Raw genomic sequence first — 21,721 nt, 5'->3', positions numbered from 1 at the left:
CAAGCAGTGTAGTGCATAAGATTTTCAACCTTCGTTCCCCTTTCATTAACTAGGAACTATTTCTGCATGCATAATTTGGAATGAACTCAGAGTTTCCTTATACACACAGCTTATAACCTTTTCAACGCATGCCGATCTTGTGGCTTTTGTGCGGCATATGGCAGCAAGGCTTTCCATCTACCTTTGCCCTGGACCAGCCAGGAGCTAACCTAGCCAGCTTCCAGAACTTAGAAAAACATTCCAACACAACGAATGATCTAGGACTACAAGGCAGTGACACAGCTAGGGTAAGTGCAGAGATCAGGAGGTGACAAGTGCTGGTGGGGACTGTAGGGATACAGAAAACAGTCCCCAAGTGCGGGGGTTGCCGGGGAGGCAGTGCATGTGTGTAACTGGTGGGGGAAGGGACCTGGGGGTGAGATCAGAGGGTGGCCAGATAACCAGGTTTCAGCCAGAAAATCAGCAGGGGAGAGGAGGAGAGAAAGCAGAAGCAAAGAGGAAGGTTTGAGGTGGTTCCGGAACTGCAGATGGTTCTCCTCAAGTTTCAGTGAGGCTGTTCCAGAGGGAGGCCCCAGCTGAGGAAACTGATCTACCACCAACTTGTTGCTTGGAGAACGGACTGACCTGAGGGAGTTGGAGGCGGATGAGCGAAGAGCTCGAGACGGAAGATATTTAGGGAGACAGAGTTGAAGGTATTGAGGCCCCAGAAGGCCTTGTGGACAATGCAGAGGGTTTTGAACTTAATCCTCGCAGCCAATGGGAGCCAGTGCAGAGATTTCAGACCTGGAGACATACGATCCCTGGACTTGAGGCCAAGGACAAGTCTCGCACTAAGTAAGCAAACGCTGCACAGGCGTGAACCGGCGCAAACCGGCCTTCCAGAACGCGCCAGCGCTGACACATCGATGCCGGAAATAAGAAGCCTACTGACTGTGGCCAGCAGTTTCTATTCACAAAAACGTGTGCTGCTTAGCCGAGAAGGATCAATCTGTAGCAAAGATGAAATCAACACAAATTCAAAACAATGCAACCTGGTGCTGCTACTACAATAAAGCACAGTTACTTCAGGGAAAAGCACACCCACGAAGCTCAAGCAGACGCACCAGCATACATGAGGGTAAGAACGCAGACTGTTTCTTATGTATACCGGCGCAAACCGGCCTTGCAAAACGTGCCAGCGCTGACGCGATGATGCCGTACATAAGAAGCCTGTTGATTGTCGGGAAAAGTAGTACAAAGCGAACTACCTGCTCGGTGAGCAGTTTTTATTCACAAAAACGTGGTAAAACTATGGCATATAAATTGATTAGTAAAGGTCTGTCTCCTGACCAGTGTTAGGGAGAATTCTCTTATAAGGCTAATTTCCCAAACCTAGTGAGTCCCCCAGCAGGTTTGCTGGATTTTTGGGGTTTGTTTTTTTCTCCTGCTAAGAGTGAGACTCCCACTCTTAGGCATGATTTGAGGTATGTCTTGGACTCTTTGTGTGCTTATGGGCTATGGGGTCTTCTACTCCATAGGGTATCATCTCTTTTTTGTGTATGTGTTACACAGCACCCTCAGTGCAGTAACACAGGGGTGTCATAGTGACCCCCAAACATAGACGCCATACCCTGGGACTGACTACTGTCTCCCAGGGCATGTAAAGTCACCATTGACTTTACTAGTCCTAAATTGTGAACAGAACCAGTACAAACCATCATATTGTGGAAGTACTGGAAGGGGTTAATTCGATTGCCCCTGGGCCCGTTTCCAAGGGGGCACTGTCCAGTCCCCCCCCTTGTCGAGTTTCTGGCTGGTGGCAGTGGTTACCACGCAAAATATTCCACCGGAATATTTCCTATAGGATTTTCCCATTGATTTTAAACGCACCACTTTTTGGTGCAATGTTAAAGATACCGCTGGTTTATTCATTTAATATTAAATCAACGGTTGGGCGTTTTTGCCAGAACTCTTTTCTAAAATGGCGTTCGTGTCTGTCTCTGTAACTCTGACCAGGGTCGAGCCCTTTGTTCCACTTTTTGGTGGGCTTCTCCACAGAAGCCCTCCATATGGTGCCACTCTGTCTGGGTTCACAGGATGTGTGGGGAGGGGAATTGGCACCCTGGACTGCAACTCAAGTCGCACTCTATTCGGATTAGCCCATTGGTGAGCCGCCCGGCTCACCACTTAGCATGTTTGAGTGACAGTTAGGCTGTTGAATGGGGTTTTTTCTGCATAAAAGCAGGGCTTTTGGGACTGGAACTTCAGAAGTCACCACAGGACCTAGGAATCCAAAGAGGGAAGAAGCTGAGCCATCTGCAACGACGACACCACCGGTCAAGCCCTGCTGCAACAAACTCACCACTTTCCCAACGACAAGAGAAGATCTTCTGCTGGACCAGTCTTCTTCCTTTGAGCTGGTGGGATCAACCAGTTCACCCCTTTCACCTTCCAAAGACGTCTCTTGGTCGAATCGCCCGTGCCAAGCACCCCCGCGGCCGGATAACCAAGCTTCACCACTTTGACCGCGAATAAAAGGAACGCACCTTTTACCGACGAACTCCGCGGCTGGTTTCATCCCTGTGCAGTGCATCGACTCCCCATTTCCTCCTCAACGAGATCCTCTCTTCCACTGGTCGAAACAACGAACTGCAACCACTGCCATGAACAACTGCCACCGCTGGAGCTTCCTCTCTCTTTAAGGTACTGTGTTCTGCCTGGCCTCCCTTTCCACGGATTGCTAAAGGTGACCCTTAAATCCTTGGCTTTCCAACTGGGTTGGCCCCAGACCTTCTAACATTAACTTCTTGGATCACCCCAACCTCTTTTGAACATTCGGCAAAGACTTTTAGTGCATTTTAAACCGTGTGATCCTGAGCACATTTCGCTTTGCTCCATTTAAAGTGGGCCTGGCCTATGAACTTTGGCTCTAGAGTGTCTACTGCCTTTATTCCCTTGCTGAGAACTCCTAAAAGTGTTGGGAGCTGTTTTATTTCTATGCTCTGCCTTTTTCTCTCCCTTTAACTTAACTATTGGGGTGCCATCTAGGTTACGCGCTCACATCTGTTTTAACACATCGTGGTGTTTTAACTCTGACTTGTCTAATAGTTATCAAGGGAGGTGTGTATACTTTACCTGACTGTGTTTTAACTTGCTTTTGATTTAGAGGGCTAGTATATTGCCTAAAGTGTGTTTTAAATAAATAATTATATACTTTTTATACAAAGCTCTGGTCAGTGTTTGTTCAAAACAATGCAACCTGGTGCTGCTACTACAATAAAGCACACAGTTACTTCAGGGAAATGCACACCCACAAAGCTCAAGCAGACGCACCAGCATACATGAGGGTAAAACCACAGACTATTTCTTATGTATACCGGCGCAAACCGGCCTTACAGAACGCGCCAGCGTTGACGCGCTGATGCCGGACATAAGAAGCCTGTTGATTGTCGGGAAAAGTAGTACAAAGCGAACTACCTGCTCGGCAAGCAGTTTTTATTCACAAAAACGTGGCAAAACTATGGCATATAAATTGCTTAGTAAAGGCCTGACCAGGAGACCTCACCAATGAGTACTGCATACCTGCCAACACTTTGAGTTACCAAGGCGGGTGAACAAAGAATATTGGCAGTTCTGCGGTTCTATTGTCGCCTATGACCAGGGAAGAGGGTTGACAGGTGCGTGAACTGATTCAATGGCAGGTGTCACCCATCAAACGTGGGTGCGTAGACAGATACTGTGATGAGGGAGAGGAGACTCAGTGTAATGAGGATTACAGTGCATAATCAGGCCATCCTGTACTATGGTGAATGCACACTACCACACTCAACTTCAACTGTAACATACTGACGACACTATTAATCTGATATGCCACCCATCTCCAAAAGATATTATGAACCCTAGGCACCAAGAAACAAGAACAAATAGGCATGTAAGCAAGGGGACTTACTAATCTACAGGTGGGTAACGAGGACACAAAACCGTACATTCCCCTGAACAGGTCCCTGGTCAATAACTAGATCTTCTAAGAGGCCTTTGCATACTGAACCTCCAGACAGTCATACACAAAATGGGAAACAAGCATAACAACCTTATTTTATTTATTTATTCATTTAGTTGTGTTTTGTGAATAACAACCCGTTCATAATACAATAGGGAAAAGCAGAATGAGATAACATACATAACATCGTACATTGAAATAACAGATATACAATAAAAACACATAAAAAATATTCTATAGAGTACAATCAATGTACATCTAGGCATAACAGAATGACATGCCAAACATCAAAGTTCATACATTAGACCTGTAGTACCAAACTTTACAACAGTCTTATTCCCTTTTAATTAATGAAAGCTTCATAATTATTTATTTTTTTTGTATTACTTATTTCAAGACCCCAATGGCAGCCAGTGGCAGTGAGATCTGTGGCACCCTAAGCAATGTATGCCACCATTATTCAGGAGTCATGAGTCTACAGTCACTCAGTACACGCTCAAAGTGTTGATGTCTCAACTCTATCAGCCTGTGGCACAACACCCCCATACGCTCCAGTGTCTCGACCTTACTCAAATCTCTGTAGAAACAACACGTTCTTAGATTTCTGTCGATCTTTGAGTATGCCTCCAGCACCTCATTTATAGGAAATAAGTTCAGACAAGCCGGAGAAACTGGCCCCACCAAACAGCATTAGGGAATGTCCTTAAGTACTCTGGGATAGTGTTCATTGCTTTCTCCTCCCTACTGACATTGGAAAATAGCTGAACTTTTTTGCAATCTTGGTCTGCATTTATCCAATCCTCAAACCAAAGCTTTTGTTTGACAGAAGAGGGCCTTGTAATTAGCATGTCAGTTGTTGGTCCAAAGGTGTCAAAATGTCATCTTTTTTACCATTAAGTAGATAATTTATCACTGCATACATGGAACCCTCCTCTGCCATTATACATTTTCTAAACAGACAGAGGGTTTTCGAGTTTACCAAGGCTGTCAGTGATAGCAGTCCCAATTCATATAGTATGATTGCGACCGGAACACCCATTGGGAGATGGAGAACTCTTCTCCAAAAATGCCCTTCTGAAGTCATGAAGGGATAATTGAGCTCACAAGCAACGTTCCTGACCTGTATTTTAAAATCGGCACAACTTTGAGTTTGTAAAATTTCAGCATTGGTAAACAAGAAAAACGTCCAAAGTATTTGTTGATCAAGCTAGCCTGTAAAGCTAGACTTCTCGCCTTTTGCTTTAGAATAGCTATCATATTTGGGTCTCTTGCTCCTCCCACCATCATACATTCCAAATATACAAAGAAAGGGACAATAGCAAGTGGGACAGAATTTAAATGCCACTTAAAATGGATGCTGGATCTCTTTTTGAGGGACCTCGTTACTAAGATGTTTGTATTGACGGCATTAAGGGAAAGATAATTTTTTGGGACATAAAGTAGTAGCTCATCAAGCTGTTGTTGCAACCTGATTGGAGTCTGATCTAAAAACCAGATCATCAGCATAAACAAGCCATCCTTTTGGGGTATTACCCAGATATGGAGGGAATGACTTTGCTTTAGACAAGGACTCCCCTATATCCGATATAAATACATTTAAAAGAATAGGTGCCAAGATACAACCTTGTTTCAGCCCCCGATCTGTGGGGACTTGTACCGATAGTCGTCCTTCCTTATTTAGTCAGACTCGTAACGAGGAATCAGTATGTAGAAATTTAATTATATCTACTGAATACGGGGGCAAACCCCATTTAAGTAGTGTGTGCCACAGTAAAGATCTATTTACATTGTGCAAAGCTAATGCTAAATCAAAAAAGGCGACGTACATTGAAGAGCCCTTAGAAAGTGCTATTTCCTTCAAAGTGTGTACTAGGAAACCATCAAAAGAAGTACCCAAACCTTTCACAAAGCCTGACTTAAAGGGGTCGAATTTTGCGTTGTTCGATACCTATTTGTATAGTTGGATCTGCACCAAGGGAGCACAAATCTTGCTTGGAACGTCGAGCAACACAATGGGACAATACTTCCTGGGATCTAGCAGATCACCCTTTTTGAAGATCGGAACCACAATAGAGGTTCTCCAGGAAATTGGAACTCGTTGAACAGTTAAAATGTGTTTCATTTTAAATCACAAAAAGGATGTTGGTCCAAAATACAGGGAGACCATTGAGAGTAGCATTTGAAAGCCCGTCAGGACATGGGGCAGGCAAGCGTTTACTTTTAAGGAAAGACATTAAATATCATCAACATCACATGGGAGATTCCAAGGTGAAATGGGAGAAATGATATATTGATGCACAGCCACCGACCCCTTAGAATATATCTGTTGGAAATTGATAACCCACATCATTTCCAAGATTGGATTGATTGTGAAGCCAGTTGTGCACTGGAGTTACTATTAAGAATTTCCCAGAAATCAGCAGAGTTTTTATAGGGCAAATCTCTCAGCACAGACTCTGAGTCTCCTTGAAGTAATGAGGCTTTATGGCCACGAACACAATTCTCATAGTTCTGTTTCAGCTTTTTAGATATCAAATAGGACCAAAGAGAATGACCAGGACCACATGATCTTAAATTGGCTCAGAGCAACCTCTTTGGTCTCTGGATTTCACTATCAAGTATGCGCTTTCGTTTATTTTCCATTTTCTGAGGGTCACATTTATAGAAATCTGCCAATACGGCAGAAATTTTCCTTGGAGTAAAGAAGCGAGCAAGATCGACAACATCCAGAGAAATCACCAGATGATTGTAAAACATCTTTATGGTTCTTGGATTCCATGTCAATCTATTGTCCCCATTGCTTACCCCAAGATTCGGGGTACAAATTAATGTTTAGGGGTCCTGACCTGTAGTAACCCATTCCATTTGAAGGATGGAATGATCACTTAACTAAGAAGCACAAACCCGAAAAGACCTACATCTTTGAAAGATTCCATCTGACACAAACAGGTAGTCTATAAGGGCCTTCTGTAGGCCAAGACTCCAAGTGTGCCTAGCTGGAATATCACCGCACACATTCACGTTAAGTTTATGAAGACCCCAGGTTTGCATGAGGGATAACCAAGCCAACACCCGTCTTGTGCTTATCAAAGAAACTTGGTTTGATTCTGGATAAGTTGCATTTAAATCTCCACATATTAGTATACTGCTAGAATTGCAGGCTACCAGCCACTCGTCCATGAGCCCTTAATAGTATCCAAATAAGCCTTCTACTTGATGCCAACGATTCAAATAAGCATTCAGCAGCTACGAGAAACCCATTCCAGGAAAGCGTAGCTCCTCCCAAAAGAGCTCAATAGCCTGAATAAAAGGATTGGGTTGGGCCCAGCAATTAGGTACCAGGTCTCCAGATTAGGAAGCAAACACCACAGTTTCTGCCGGGGCCTTTACAAACACACAACTCACAAAATGAGTTCTCGTGCAGGTATGGTTCACTTTTTACATTTTCTGAGAGTATAACCGTTTCTTTGAACATAATGGAGTTATTTTGGATTGACGCGCAAACTGCATGGAGAGAACTGCTTACTTAATTAAACACTTACATGTAAACAGGACCTCTCGACACAGTTTTGATTGGATTTATAAATGGGTTTTAAATGTTCCCAGAAAACCGTTGGACCAAGGTTTCGGTGAAGGTTTAAAATACATTCGTGAAACCAATCACAAATACCACCTGCAATGTCCGTGCATTATAGACAGCATTTACACGCTTTCTTATGGAAACGGACAGGTTTTTTGCAGGTGCAAAAACGAGGCGCATTTCCAACATCTGACTCTAAATCAGATGTGAGTGGAGATGCTGTCAGATTTGGGTGGCGGGGAGCAGTCATTTCAAGCGATGGTCCCACTCGGTCTCACAAATCAACCTGCACAGAGCATAAGAATCAGGCGTGCACAGTGTTATGCATGTTTTTGACGCCCTGTGCACATGCTGCGTGCTGACTAAAATGACAGCCAATGTATTCTATGTTCAATCCATAAATCGATACATCCTCCTTGTGGGTATTTTTAGCTGCTATGTGAGATTGTTCCAGTTCGTCCAGCCCTCGGTAAACAAAGGTTCTGTGCTGTGAAAGGTCAACGCCTTTACCCAATCCGGACAGCTGTTTTATCTGGATTCCCCTCCGATGTAAACTTTCCTTTTTGCCATTAACAAAAATATCTCTTTCTTTTCTACAACTGTGAAATAATTACAAAACAAGTTCTCTTTAAAGTCGCTTGCACAGATTTGTGTGGACCTCCTGCATGTAAGCGTATGCAAGTGGCAGACACAGACCTCCCAGGAAATATGCATAAGTCAATACACTATGGAGGTCATTTTCCTTCTGGCGTTATGTAAAAAGCATGCATACAACCAGTGCTTTAAGTGGGGTGAGGAATCGACGGGTGGGGGGGGGTCAGGCGGGGGGGGGGGTGGCCTACATTATGGGCATGGCCCAAAGTGTCCCCAGCACACGACAATAAAAAGGAAAAGTTGGCGGGTTACTTTCTTTTTAATTATTATTGTCTGGAAATGGGGATTCGCTGGAGCCCTGCCAGTGTCGTATTGCACTGTGCTGTTTCATAGGTGCTCGATACATTTTGTTTATTCAATAGACTGTGTCAAGCAAGTAATTGAATGAAACCAATGGAATCCAGCACCTATGAAATAGCACAGTGTGATGTGACCAGTGTTGCAGGACACCTTTCCATTTCATAGGTGCACAATGTCTTTTTGTTTTATACAAGAGACTGCTGGGCTTTATGTGTCAAGCAGTCTGTGAACGAAACAAATGAAATCCGCCACCTGAGTAATAGCACAATGCAAAGTGACAGTGGCTAGTCACCGGCAGTGCGCAGGATTCGGAAAGAATGAACAGTGGTGGGAGAAACCCCGGGCTCGATCGAGGGTTTGGAAAACTGCCAGGGCTCCGCCCATACTCACTTAAAGCCCTGCATACAACTTGTACTCATGCTTTTTACCTTCAGCCAGATTGTCACTGGTTTGCATGATGGCACATGGGAATTGTGTGGAGCTGCCCCTTCCACCACCCCCTCCCCTACACAATGCATGTGCATTAGGGTGACCAGACGTCCTGGTTTTGCCGGGACTGGGACCTCTGCCCCCTGTCCAGAGTTTTTATGTTTTAAAAACCCTGTCCCAGTTTTGGGCGAGAGGGAGAGTGACAGTCACATTTTTTTAATTACAAAAAATTATCAACTATATAAACAGTATTAGATGTTAAGGATGTTGTCATTTGAGGGTGGGTTTGAACCCCCAAAAATCCAGGTACAAGCCTTATGCATTAACTGCTTGCACCACAGACACAGGCTGAGAAGAAAAGTACATAGCAAGATATCTAATGTCAACCAGAGCAAAAGCACCTTTGTTATCAATATTTACATGTTACTTTTTAGTGTTATAGTTGAGATGCTCCACATTTTGACACTAAATACCAATAACAGTCAAGTTCATTGTACAACTATAACATTAAAATACATAATTCAATCAGGAGCATGCTTGGTATTTGCGTGCTTTTATCAACACTCAAAGTCGCACAATATGTATGCATATACTGTGGGAATGGGGGCGGGGGTAGGTCCGGTTAGGGGGGTGCGAGGGGGGTCCTTCTTTTATGTTGTTGGCTGTCCCTGTGTTGTGTCTTGAAAAGCTGGTCACCCACATGTGCATGCAACGCTGACGGGAATACATTCAATTGCCAGGGAATCTGCCTGCTTTTCACACCTGCTCAAATCGGTGGCTTCTGTGGGAACCCATTACAAATGCTGCCTGCCACGCTCAAACGACGGGCAGTGTAAGCGCAACTGGTCCCCTGTGTGCGATTTAACATTGAGATAAAGTGGCCTGCAGTGTGTGGAGCCATGAATATTATTCTGAAACACAGAATAATGTAACACATTTTTAACCACTGAAAAAATCCTGAAACTAGCAGCATTTCTCCTCTTTCAAATTTGTGTATCTCGTTATAAAGAGTGTCACTGTCTGCACCACAAGGAACTTTTCGTCTCCACAGGTACAGTACGGTAATTGGGGCAGTGTCTGTCCACAGCGCCGAACCCCACCCTTAAGCCACAGCCCCCTCACACAAAATGACCAGGCGTGCCAAGCACAGGCGCCCCTAAAACCATTAGCGAGAGCACCTCGCAGCTGGAGATTGCCCACTTCTGCAAACAGATCAGCACTGCTTGACACACACAGAGTTTGATAAAGAAAGGAATCACTTCTAAAGAGAAGAGGTCCCGGGGAGTGGGCTCCCGTCTCTGTGCTTACCCCGAGGACGGTGCGTCCGTGGCGCGAGACATGCTGCTCCGTGCGGACGTCTAGTGCCGGTGTCAGGGGCTGCGGCGCGCTCCAGCCTCAGCCGCAGGAGTGCAGCTCCGAGTGACTGACACACACACACACACACACTGCCCGGGGCAGGGCGCGCTGCCGTGCGCACGCACTGCATCACACCTTCTCATTGGACGCTCTGCCCTCCTTCCAGGGAGCGCCACTTGCCAGGCGGATTCATTCAGCCACTCAAAACTAAACTTTCCATATTCATTCAGCAGAGCAAACAGGACGATGTGGCTAAAAAGCAAACTTTGTGGGAGCCTGGAATTATGACACATCGTTCCAGGCAGGTCACTGATAAAAGAAATGCCGCCAGACTCTCCTGCAGCCTGGGTAGCAAGTAGCACCAGAAGGATACACAGGTGGAGCACAGGGGTAGCAGGTGGTACCTCTGGAGGACCCCCGTCTGACGTTCCTGGGAAGCACCTCTCTTCCCTGGACGTGTGGGACCTCGTCATAGTACAAACACGTGTGTGGCATACACCAGCCCAGAATACATCTATGTGAAGGCAGGGTCATCATAGTAACCTCTAAACATACACGTACACGTGTAAAGTACACGCTCTGTATGCGCCCTGAGACCTATGGGTGAGTGGCGAGTTATACACATTAAAATAAATAAATAACCAGTGTAGAAGAGGCTTACTCTCCACTGACAGCTGAGGCTGCATGGCTGGAACATCATGGCAACACTATATACACAGATACCACACGAAAAATGCCTATCTTGCATGCCATCGTCTGTAACAAGCTGGTATATACTGCATAGCAGGGGCAGATTTAAGGCAAAGGGCACAGTGGGCAAAAAGGGGCCCCTAGGGGTCCCTCGTGCTATGGAAACAAGGCAATAACCATACACGAAAAGATGTGCCAGACACAAGGTTCAAATTCCCAATGCTAGGGTTTATTGCAAGCAAAAATAGTATCAATTGGCCAATTCTGATCTCACGCCCCGCGACGTGAGTGTCCTAGACCTCGAGGGACGCAAGAGAGCGAATTACGTACATCAGTTACATATATACAAAATGCATATCATACAATCAGCAATGTCATGTTTAATACCCCTCTTTATTAAGTTCCTTTGAACTCGGGATGACGATGGACATATCCGACGAGTATGACGATTATGACACTTTCGATGTCTATTCTTGTAACAATGTGCAATTAGAAAGTGCGGAGGCATCTTTTAGTTGTTGAACAGAACACAGTGGTTCTGTTCTTGGAAGCAAGCTGCACAAGGGGGAAGAGCCACATTCCAAGCTTTGCTATCTATGAGGTACTATTCGTGTCCTGGGAGCCGACACGTTCTAAAGGGATTTGCGAGGGGGGGCCGTAGGAAGAGCATAATTCAAGCCTTTAGCTGTTTTTATTCTAACATATTCTACCATCGTACGAGACTGGCTGGCAGCTGTGAAGTGATTAAATGCCCTGCAGCTCTCTCCTAAGGCTACAGAGAGGGAGCGTGGGCATTCCTCTCTGGGCTACTCATAAGGAGTTTCAGCGAACTCTTCAGTCCCGCGACCTTGTCCTTTCATATTCAGACAACAATGTTAACAGTTGAGCAGACTAAGCAGAATTCACATGAATTGCAAGCTGCAAAGCAGTTTTAGACAGAAAGCAATGAGCCATGGTTAACAAGCAAAATGGCGATTCTTGCTACATTTAAAATGGCCGCTTGTTGGTCAAGCATAGCAGTTTATATTTCTATAATTCGGTGCATAAGACGGTGGGCCCACGGCCATCAAGTTACGTCTGTCATTCAAATGAAGGGTATTCATTTTTCCAGATTGACAGTGGGCAAAAAAGACAGGGGGTCTCAGGTGGGCGGGTCACAGAGGCGGAGCCTAGAGTGGGCAGCGTTGCACAATGATGATGTAGTGTTTGTTTTACAGTTTTCTGTGTTGGAAGCGGCGGGGGTGGCGTGGGGGCGTGACTCTGACAGGTTTTGCTGTCAATGTTGATAATAGTGAATGATCAAGCCTGGAGCTTATGTTGGAATTGATAGGGTTCAAGGCAATGGGAAAACCCATGGGCAATGGAAAGGGACATTACAGGAGGTGATAACACAGGATTATTCCTACAGCATACAGGGCCGAGTGTGCATGTCCCCAGTGTTCTTACCCCACACACCTGAAATGTCATTGAGCATCACAGACTTAAAGGAGTTCACCTTATCATCTCAAAACATACCAAGGGTTACATTTTTGTGGGTGCTGCTTGTGGCACTTGAAAGAACCTTTAGCTCCAACCCACCACCTCCATATCTCCTCCTGCTCCACAGAGCCCTGCTGCAGGGCAGTTAATGGAAATGGAGAGGGAATAAGGGCAGGATTGTGAGTGAGAAAGGTAGAGTAGAGGCCGGTAACAACACTGATGGGGCAGGTGAGTGGAGAATGAAGGAGGGCAGAACTGTGAGGGAGACATTGAGACTGAGGGAAGGCAGGCGATAAGGGGATTCAACATAGCCAGGTGAGGGTAAAAGGGTGAATTGGTACAGAGACTGAACGAGGGAAGGGGAATGGGGTAATTGTTAATCATGCACAAGAGTGAGGTGAAATGCAGGGTAAAGAGGAATATAGGGAGGGGAAATAGAGAGCAGGGGTTCAGGCGTGTAAGGAGAATGGGAAATAATGGAGGTCTAAAGAGGGAGAAAGGAAGAGTCAGGGTGTGGAGGGCAAGTGAGAGAGGGATGTGGAGCGGAGGGGCAGCAATGTAGGCAAATGGTGTGTGATGTGGGTAAATGAGGGGGAGAACAATGGCGTGAAGGAAGGCAGCAACATGAGAAAGAGAGCAGGATATTTATAAAAAAGAACCTTTGGCAGAAATGGAGAAAGAAGAAGGCTGTAGGATTAAGGGAATGAGGTAAGAACACGGGACAACATAGCTTTCAAAAAGAGCAGCAAAGAGTACAATAGAACAGAGGAAATTGCTGGTACGGAAAAAAGAGGGGGGAAAAGAATGCTGTATGGGAGAAAAAAGAAGCAGGAGGGAAAGGAGTAAAAGGGGGGCACATTTGTGATGTGAGGTCAGCAGATGCTTGCCCTAGCTGCCCACCGATACGCAGTCACGGCTGAAATCGATAAATAAGGAAACAATTAAAATGCAGCCACCTAGATAAGATTATATTGAAATGGGCCAAAAAGATCCACATGGCTGACGAAAATCCCCTTTGTGCGAGTTCTCCATGTTCACCTTATACCTTGGCAGCTAAACAAGCCCAGATGAAACCCAAGATCAGGAAACTGGGCTGGGTGTGTCTGTAAGGTGTCCAACCATCCATTATTGTGCAGGACTGTCCCAATTTCATGTCCCGTGTCTCGCACACAGCCACTGCAGGACTGGAATAAGGCCTGACTTTTCTCCTCTGTTTCAGGATCAGATGTCCAATGTCTTCCCAACTCACACTTTTGTGTGACAGTTGAAAGCGCAGGAAAGCACAGCACCTTTCCAACTAGTCCCCCAGCGCCCTGGGCTTAGCTTTGTGTCCACCTCATTTCAGTAAAACGATTAGAGGTTGATGACCCAAACTCAGGGGCGCCTGGGTAAGGACTGTTGTCCCATAGAAGGTACAATTGGTGGGTGATAATAAATGGGAGGGGCGTGTAAGGCCGTGTGCTGTATAAAATAATGGCTCAAGCAGATTACCTTATATCGAATTCTCTTTCATTGTGAATACCTTTTTTTAAACCAAATGATATCGTTTTTAGGTCCACATTCCTTTGCAGGCTGCGACTGCAATTGTGCATTCAGGGTGGCAAAAATAAAGCTATACATGTCGTTCTGCTTGACCTATTTCTATAACAATGTATATAATGTCAGGTTGTTTTTTCTATGTGATTTTTGTACTTTTCAATGGATTGCTAGAAAAACGAATTCTTTTGTTTTTGGAAACCCAACATTAAAACATATTTGTGACCTATCACTAGGAATATATGTAGTTAAGTGCTTAAATCACAGCCTGGATCCACACACTGGTTCCACCACTTTGATGAATTGTGTAATCCTGGGCAAATCATTTAATCTCACTGTGCCCGATTAGCTGACATTGGGTGTCACTAGAAGTGATTGAGTTTGCATTTGTTCCTGTGAAGAGGATTAAAGAGCTATATAAATTCAAATCAATACAAATAAATACAAATAGTAACCTATTGATTTGTTGCATATTAACAATAGTGAATATTTATATATTGCACAGCACATTGTTCTCTTGGCTTACAAGTACCAACTTCGGTTGGGATGATGAATGTAAATATGTTCTCTGTAAAGCGCTTTGGCTTAGGGCGCTATATAAATAACAAATCATTATCATTACAAGTGAAAACTTAATTTAATGTGTTTACCAATGGTGTCCTAGAGTACTGAAGACTCATGGCACTGCTTGCTATGTTATATACTGTGATGTCGCTTCTGATAATGTGAATCCATATCGTGCAAATTAGGGTTCTGCATATCTTTTGCTAGGCAGGTCCAGAAGTCAAATTAAAACATATCAGTGGAAAGATTTCCATTTATGTGTAATTTTCCCTCCAGTTGTGTACCCCCCAACTTTTTGCTGCTGTTTAAACACCATAGTCTGACTTTTGCCAATGGAGCACAGCCTTTAGCTGCACTCCACTGGGCTTGCCCTCACTTTTGTTATGGGGAAACTGACATGCCCTTAAAGACAGTCAGTACTGGGAGACTTTGTTTCTCTTAGTCCTTTCCTACGATGCAACTTTTCTGCAACATGTTACAAGTGCACAAAGTACCTTACAGTACAGTGCGCATGAGGCTTCCTTTCGTTTCCAAAGGCCCTAGACTCCCTCAAAGGATTTTTTAGGAGAAGTGCAGATGTGCATTGGACAGCGCTGGTGGCAGCTTATCTTTTCGCATATTTCTAACCCTTTCTTGCCATACAAACCAAGTTTACCGCGTTTGGCACAGGAAGGTGGGCTGGCTCCAAAATGGCCACGTTACAAGGTTCTTTGTCCTGTCCTTTGGCCATCTTGCCCCTTTACCTTCACCAGGTCGAGCCAACCCGGGTCAGTCCTTATTTGGGCATGCATTTCCCCGCAAAACGCCAAGCTTTCGCAGGCTTCTGCATACCTTGTGTGTGTGCTCCCAGGATGTGGGCTGAACTGTCTAGTTCCAACACACATCCTGGGTGCCAGAGAGTCTGGTGTGCTGGCAATGACTGGGACCTCCGTGGTCCATGATTGGGCCACGTCTGGTGTGCCTGTATGTGAGCAGATCTCACATTTGGTCCTCTTTGTTTTGGCGCAAATGAGATTCTGGATAAGAGAAGACTCCAAACACCCATACCAGGCCAATCTCTTGAGTTCTCACTGAACCTAGGCTAGGATCCAAGTATCCTGAAACTAAGAAGCCGAGTCGAGAAACCGCTGGTGACCCGCTGGAAGGTTTGGCACCCTGAGCCCGCCATTGTCCCGCTGGACCCCTCTGAATCTTATTGAACCAGAAGGTCTGCAAAGGCACTTTGACCCATTTGAATAGTGGGACTAACTATTCATGGCACCTTCATCTGAACCTGCAAGTAAGCCTCTTCGGAAGTGTTCCTGGACCAACCATTGAACTGACCTGCTTGTGCAGAACCTTTGCTATGAAACCACCGCTGTTTAGAATTGACACTGGAAACTTGGTAGAACGTAAACTCTGTGTTCACGGCACTCTAACACCGAATTTCATACACTTGGCATTCCCAGGTCTGGAATAAAGAGAGAGCATCCAAACCAGAGTACACGCGGTCACTGTGTCGCCCAGCCGTGGTGACGAACTTTGCATATGCCTTGCTGGAGTGCCCTGAAACCTGTTGCAGTGAAACCGGCCTGATCTCTTCACCAGGAGCGGAGAAATCCCCACTGTCCTGCCACGGAATCTTGCTGTATCTCAGCCTCTGAAAGCCGCAGAGCCACACAATTGCCGCATTTGAACCTGCAACCGAAGTGGACTTGACAAGTTTGGTCCGGAGTGCGCTGAGGGTCATTGACTACATGTAACCCTTACTGTTGGCCCCTAGCGCATCCAATTTTACGCACAAGTGGCCCCTGAGGGCCACCCACTTTTCCACAGGTAGCATGTGCTACTGCCCGATTCCCAACTCCTGGAACCTCTCCTGCCCTTTTGGGGAGATCCTTTTGGAATAGTGGGAACCTATTCTTCATTGGCTCGCCCACTTTTCTGAGCTTCTACAGCCCCTGCAAGAGACCCCATTTTCGCTCCTCTGCATCCTTCCATGCACCTGCACCTGAAAGTACTTTTGAGCAATAGGCTTCACTCTTCGTTGGGACTGGACTGACTCTTAGGGATTGATTGATTGATTGATTGATTGATTAGAGGTATTCTGCCTTTCCTCTCCTTCCCCCAGAAGCTCACTGTCTCCAGAGCTCTGGTTCTCTCTAGGCTGGACTACTGCAACAGCCTCTTTCTAAATTTGCCTGCCTCTACTCTTCGCCCTCTGCAACTCATCCAAAACAGGACTTCAAGACTTGTCCTTGACCTCAAGCCCAGGGATCGTATCTCTCCAGGACTGAAATCTCTGCACTGGCTCCCAGTGGTGGCGAGGATTAAGTTCTAAACCCTCTGCATTGTCCACAAGGCCTTCTGGGGCCTGGGATCAAAATACCTTCAACTCTCTTCCTAATTATCTTCCTTCTTTAGCTCTTCGCTCATCCGCCTCCAACTGCCTCAGGGTCAGTCGCTTCTCCAAGCAGCAAGTTGGTGGTAGATCTCTTTACTCTGCTGTGGCCTCCCTCTGGAACAGCCTCCAGTTCCGGAAGCACCTCAAGACCTTCCTCTTCGCTTCTGCTTTCTCTCCTCCTCTCCCCTGCGGATCCCCTGGCTGATTCTGAAACTGCACTGCTTACCGGGCTACCCTCTGATCTCGGGCCCGGTCACCTCCCGCCAGTTGCACACCTGCACTGCCCCCTGGCAACCTTTGCACTCGGGAACTGTTTCTGTATCCCTACAGCCCCTACTAGCACTTGACACCTGATGTCTGCACATACCCATGCACTTGCCACCAGCTGGCTTTTATTTATTTCAATGTTATCCTATGTACTGCACTGCCCCCTCCCCTTTCCACTCCCCCTTTTCCCCTTACCCCCTCTCCAGCACTTGCAATCTCAATGGCACCTGGCCTAGTAGGATCGTTGTCTCTATCCTCCCTCTGTTTCCACCCCCTTGCCTTATCGCACCTTTAAACACGTGTGTATAGGCGCGTTATAAATGCAATATCATACCCTATTATGAAGAACTGCCTGAAGACTAATTGTGCTGCTTGCCCACTTTCCTTCTAGGTTGTGAACTAATTCTTATGCATCAATCCTTTAGGCCACTTGGTATTGTATATATGTGTTATAGTAGTGTTGTACTGGTTTGAAGTATTACTGTTAATAATTGCTTTGTGTTTGATTTCAAAGGCCTTGAATAAATGTTATGTATTTTTAATATATACACCTGACTCTGAGTGATTTGTAGTGTCCTTTGCTGTGTGTGCTCATTGTGGGCTTTCAGTCACCCTCACCCCTCCTGAGACTTAGTCTTGACCGCCACCAAAGCTATCTTGATTGGTCTGGCTTGTCTAGAACGTTTGCCTGTTTCAAGAAACTAGGCAGACCTTCTGAACCACTGGCCACCAGGTCAGAGTTCAGAAATCCATCTTAACAGTATGCCTAACAGGTCCACAATGTTTTAGGCATCTCTATATTTACTTTTTAATCTCACATTTTGTGTTTTCTTCCACTGCTTAGGTATCTCAGATTTAGGAGTCTCTGCATGTACTGGTGATTCTCAAATGTAGGCGTTTTCTCTCACTGCTTAGGTATCTCAAATTTAGGCATCTCTGCATTTACTGTTAAATCTGACATTTGGTGTTTTCTTCCACTGGTAGACATTTCGGTAGCTGGCCCGAGGTGAAACAGTCATCCTGGTGTGTGTGCCATTTGAAATAACTTTTTCTGCATTTCTGCATTCATTTCAACTATTTGTTGTCCCCCACACGCTTCGAGCAGTGTAAGTTGGATCTTGTTGTGTTTTCCGTGTTTCCCGTGCTTCCCTGCCCTGCTCCTGCTTCCCGACCCACCCCCCGACCTGATTGGACATCTACTTAGTAGATACGAATGTGGGCTAAAATAGGCTTCCATCGTGTCACTGCACCACTGTTGGTAGCTAGCCCGAGATGAGACAGTCATCCTGGTGGGTGTGCCATTTGAAATAACTTTTTCTGCATTTCTGCATCCATTATAACAATTTGTTGTCCCCGAGGGGCTCGGAGTGCTCGTGTCAGATCTTGTTGGGTTTTCCTGGTATCTCAGCCCTTCTCCTGCCTCCCAACCCACATACATGCCCTGACTGGCCATCTACTTAGTAGATACAAATGTAGGCTAAAAGAGGCTTGCATCGCCTCACTGCACCACCTTTTGGTAGCTTGTCAGAGGTGAGACAGTCACCTTGGTGAGTGTGCCATTTGAAATAACTTTTTTCTGCATCCATTTTAACAATTTGTTGTCCCCTGTGTGCTCCGAGCAATGTAGGTCGGATATTATTGTGTTTTCATATTGCCGGCCCTGCTCCTGCCTCCCAACCTATCCCCCCACCCTGACTGGCACATAATCCCTTGCTACACAACCTTCCAGTGCAAGCCCTATGCCCGTGCAACCCCCTTGGCTAAGGGCCCGAGGCAAAGGGCAGCTCCTGCAGTGGCAGCTCCAGAGTGTGTTTGCCAGTGTTCACCAGCAGAGCCTGCAGCGCAGCTGTCAGCCAGCAGCGACTGACAAGGTAAGCAAGGGCCGGACAGGGGGATCAGCCATTACTGCTACCCATGAAACATATCCAACCTATCTTTTCTACCGAAAAGCTTGTAGTCTGCTGAACGTTTGCATGTTAGCCAGTTATAGCTCCTAGACCAACTGTGTCACTTAGCCATATCTTACATCTAGGAAGATTATATCAGTCAATTTAGAAACACTTGTGTAAAGGCGCCTTACAAATGCCACATCATATCATATCATATCTCGTATCTTGCCATATTGTGTTACTTAGCCATATCTCACACCTGGTTAGACTGTGTTAGTCAACCACATCTCACATCTTTCCATATTGTGTTACTTAGCCATATCTCACATCTAAGTAGATTGTATAGGGCAGCCATATTGTGTATCTTGCCATATTGTGTTGGTCAGCCATATCTCACATTTTGGGCAGATTGTTCTGCTAAACCATAATTTCTAGCTGTTACTGAATTGGCTCTTGTGCCCACAATTTAGGTCCAGGTATCCCTAATCTGAGCGTTACTGCATGTACTGTTGTGCCACCATTTTAGGCCTACGTATCTCAATCTAACGGTTACTGGTTTTACTGTTGTGCATTCATTTTAGAAAGTTCTCCCGGTATCCAGGTATCCCAAATCTAGGTGTTACTGCATTTACTGTTGTTCACCAATTATAGGCCCTTCGTCCCTCTATCCAGGTGTCGCAAAGCTAGGTGTCACTGCATTTACTGTTGTGCCACCATTTTAGGTCAAGGAATCCAAACTAAGAGTTATTGGTTTTACTGTTGTTCACCAATGTCTAGGCCCTTCTCCCTCTATGCAGGTCTCAAAACGCTAGGTGTTACTGCAGCTACTGTTGTGCACCCTTTTAGGTCCCAGTATCCCAAATCTAGAGGTTACTAGTTTTACTGTTCTACACCCATTCTGAGCCCTTCTCCCTCTATCCAAGTAAGAGTATTACTGCATTTACTGTTGTGCCCAAATTTTAAAACCGTTCGTCCTCAATCGAGGTGCACCAGCCACTGTTTCCTCATCTCAGGGCGTCTTCGCGCACTAATCAGACTCTCTCAAATCTAGCCCTCCACTATACACTAATATCTCAAATCACAGCCACCCCCAGGTGCCTCCAACCCGCTCACCTCCAGCCTCACTTTTACATGACCATGGCGATCAGCACACTCTCAAGTCAGACATATGGACTACCTAGATCCCGTTCCACCTCCCCCTCCTGTACATCACCACCACACTCACCCAGACTCACTAATGCTCACACTACCACTCACCATACACCCCCACTCCCACTTACAATAGCAGCTCTCAAGCACTCCAGAACACACCACATTCGCCCTTCACTACCCACCCTCGCACCATCATTCTCGAACCCTTTACCACACTCTCCCAGAAACATCCACCTCAGACCACACCACATCTGCCCTAAATCACCCATCCTTGCACTCTAATTCTTGAACCCCTGACCACAATCTCCCAGAATCATCCACCCCAGATCACACCACATCCGCTCTACTCCACCCACACTCGTACCCTCATTCTCGAGTCCATTACAACACTCAACCGGAACCATGAAAACACACACCATCTCCCACCACACTTCTCCTATCCACACACACATGGAGCTCTCAGACCCTGCAGAACACATCCCATCCACATTTCAACCTTCACCCATGCACCCTCTTTCCCGAAACTACTACCGCACACACCTAAAATCCCTTGCATGCACACCCCTATCACCACACACTACCCCACTCTCATACACGCAGAGAACTTAGACACTCCCATTCACACCCCAACCGACCTACATCCTTCACCCTCGCGCTCTCATTCCTGAACACACTTCACACCACACAAATCCTTGGCACCTGCAAGCCACCCATTTGAATCCCACACACCTACCGACCCATCGCCACCACCACTCACCGCTCACCCTCCAACTCACTGACCAGAGGGGCTACCTGGCCCACCTTGAGTCCCCCAATTCATACCCCCCTACCAACCACCAGCCCTGGCTCTCCTACAACCTCCAAACCCTCTTTCCCACCCTCCCTCACAGAGAACCCACAGTCTCCCACATCCATTCTGCACCAACACTGCAACTCACAGAACAGAGGGGCAGGGCACTCTGGCACGCCCAGAAACAACTGATCCCTGCACCGTTTGCTTCATCCCCAGCCCATTCGCTCCCTCCCCTTCCAACCTCCCCAAGCAGAAAGTCTTCCCCCTTCCAAAGCATCCCATTCCCCAGTGTCCAACTCACAGACCAGGGGAGCTCTCTGGCGTTCCATAAAACACGGCCCCTCTGCCAGCTATACCCTTGAACCTTCTTTCGGAAACACACACGGCACCTCTCTCGCCCCCCCTTGTCCCTTGCCTCCTCAGCTACAACCCAACAGATCACCAGACATCAGCCTCAGCTCATCTCTCACCAAAGGGGAGGCTCACCTCAACCATCCACCCCTCCTGTCTCCTGTACCCTTGCACCCTCCAAACAGACACCCTCCCCCATACACCGTCTCAACCTATCCCCCACTCCTGCCACAACCATCCCAGAGGAATCCCGTGACAGCTTACAACTATCCCCTCCACTGTCTGTCGCTACCTCCCCTTCCTCTGCCCTGACCACATC

General features: G+C 46.3%; 1 protein-coding gene across 2 annotated transcripts in view; it reads right to left on the bottom strand.

The window, feature by feature from the left end:
• The window catches only part of TTC39A (tetratricopeptide repeat domain 39A), a 1,012,086-nt gene that overhangs the window by 802,846 nt on the left and 187,519 nt on the right, over positions 1–21,721 (bottom strand). Inside the window, exon 1 of one of the 2 annotated variants that reach the window (XM_069642216.1) lies at positions 10,251–10,360. The exons of the other annotated variant lie outside the window; for it this stretch is intronic. Coding sequence (XP_069498317.1) covers positions 10,251–10,282 — 32 coding nt within the window. The 5' untranslated portion in view covers positions 10,283–10,360. Of the gene's footprint in view, positions 1–10,250; positions 10,361–21,721 lie in introns of those variants that run through there. 2 annotated transcript variants of the gene reach the window in all.

This window comes from Ambystoma mexicanum, chromosome 1q (genome assembly GCF_040938575.1).
Source record: "Ambystoma mexicanum isolate Mex_15411 chromosome 1q, UKY_AmexF1_1, whole genome shotgun sequence".
Lineage (NCBI taxonomy): Eukaryota > Metazoa > Chordata > Amphibia > Caudata > Ambystomatidae > Ambystoma > Ambystoma mexicanum.
The sequence above is the reverse complement of the archived record's forward strand: the minus strand, read 5'-3'. Positions and strand labels throughout refer to the sequence as shown.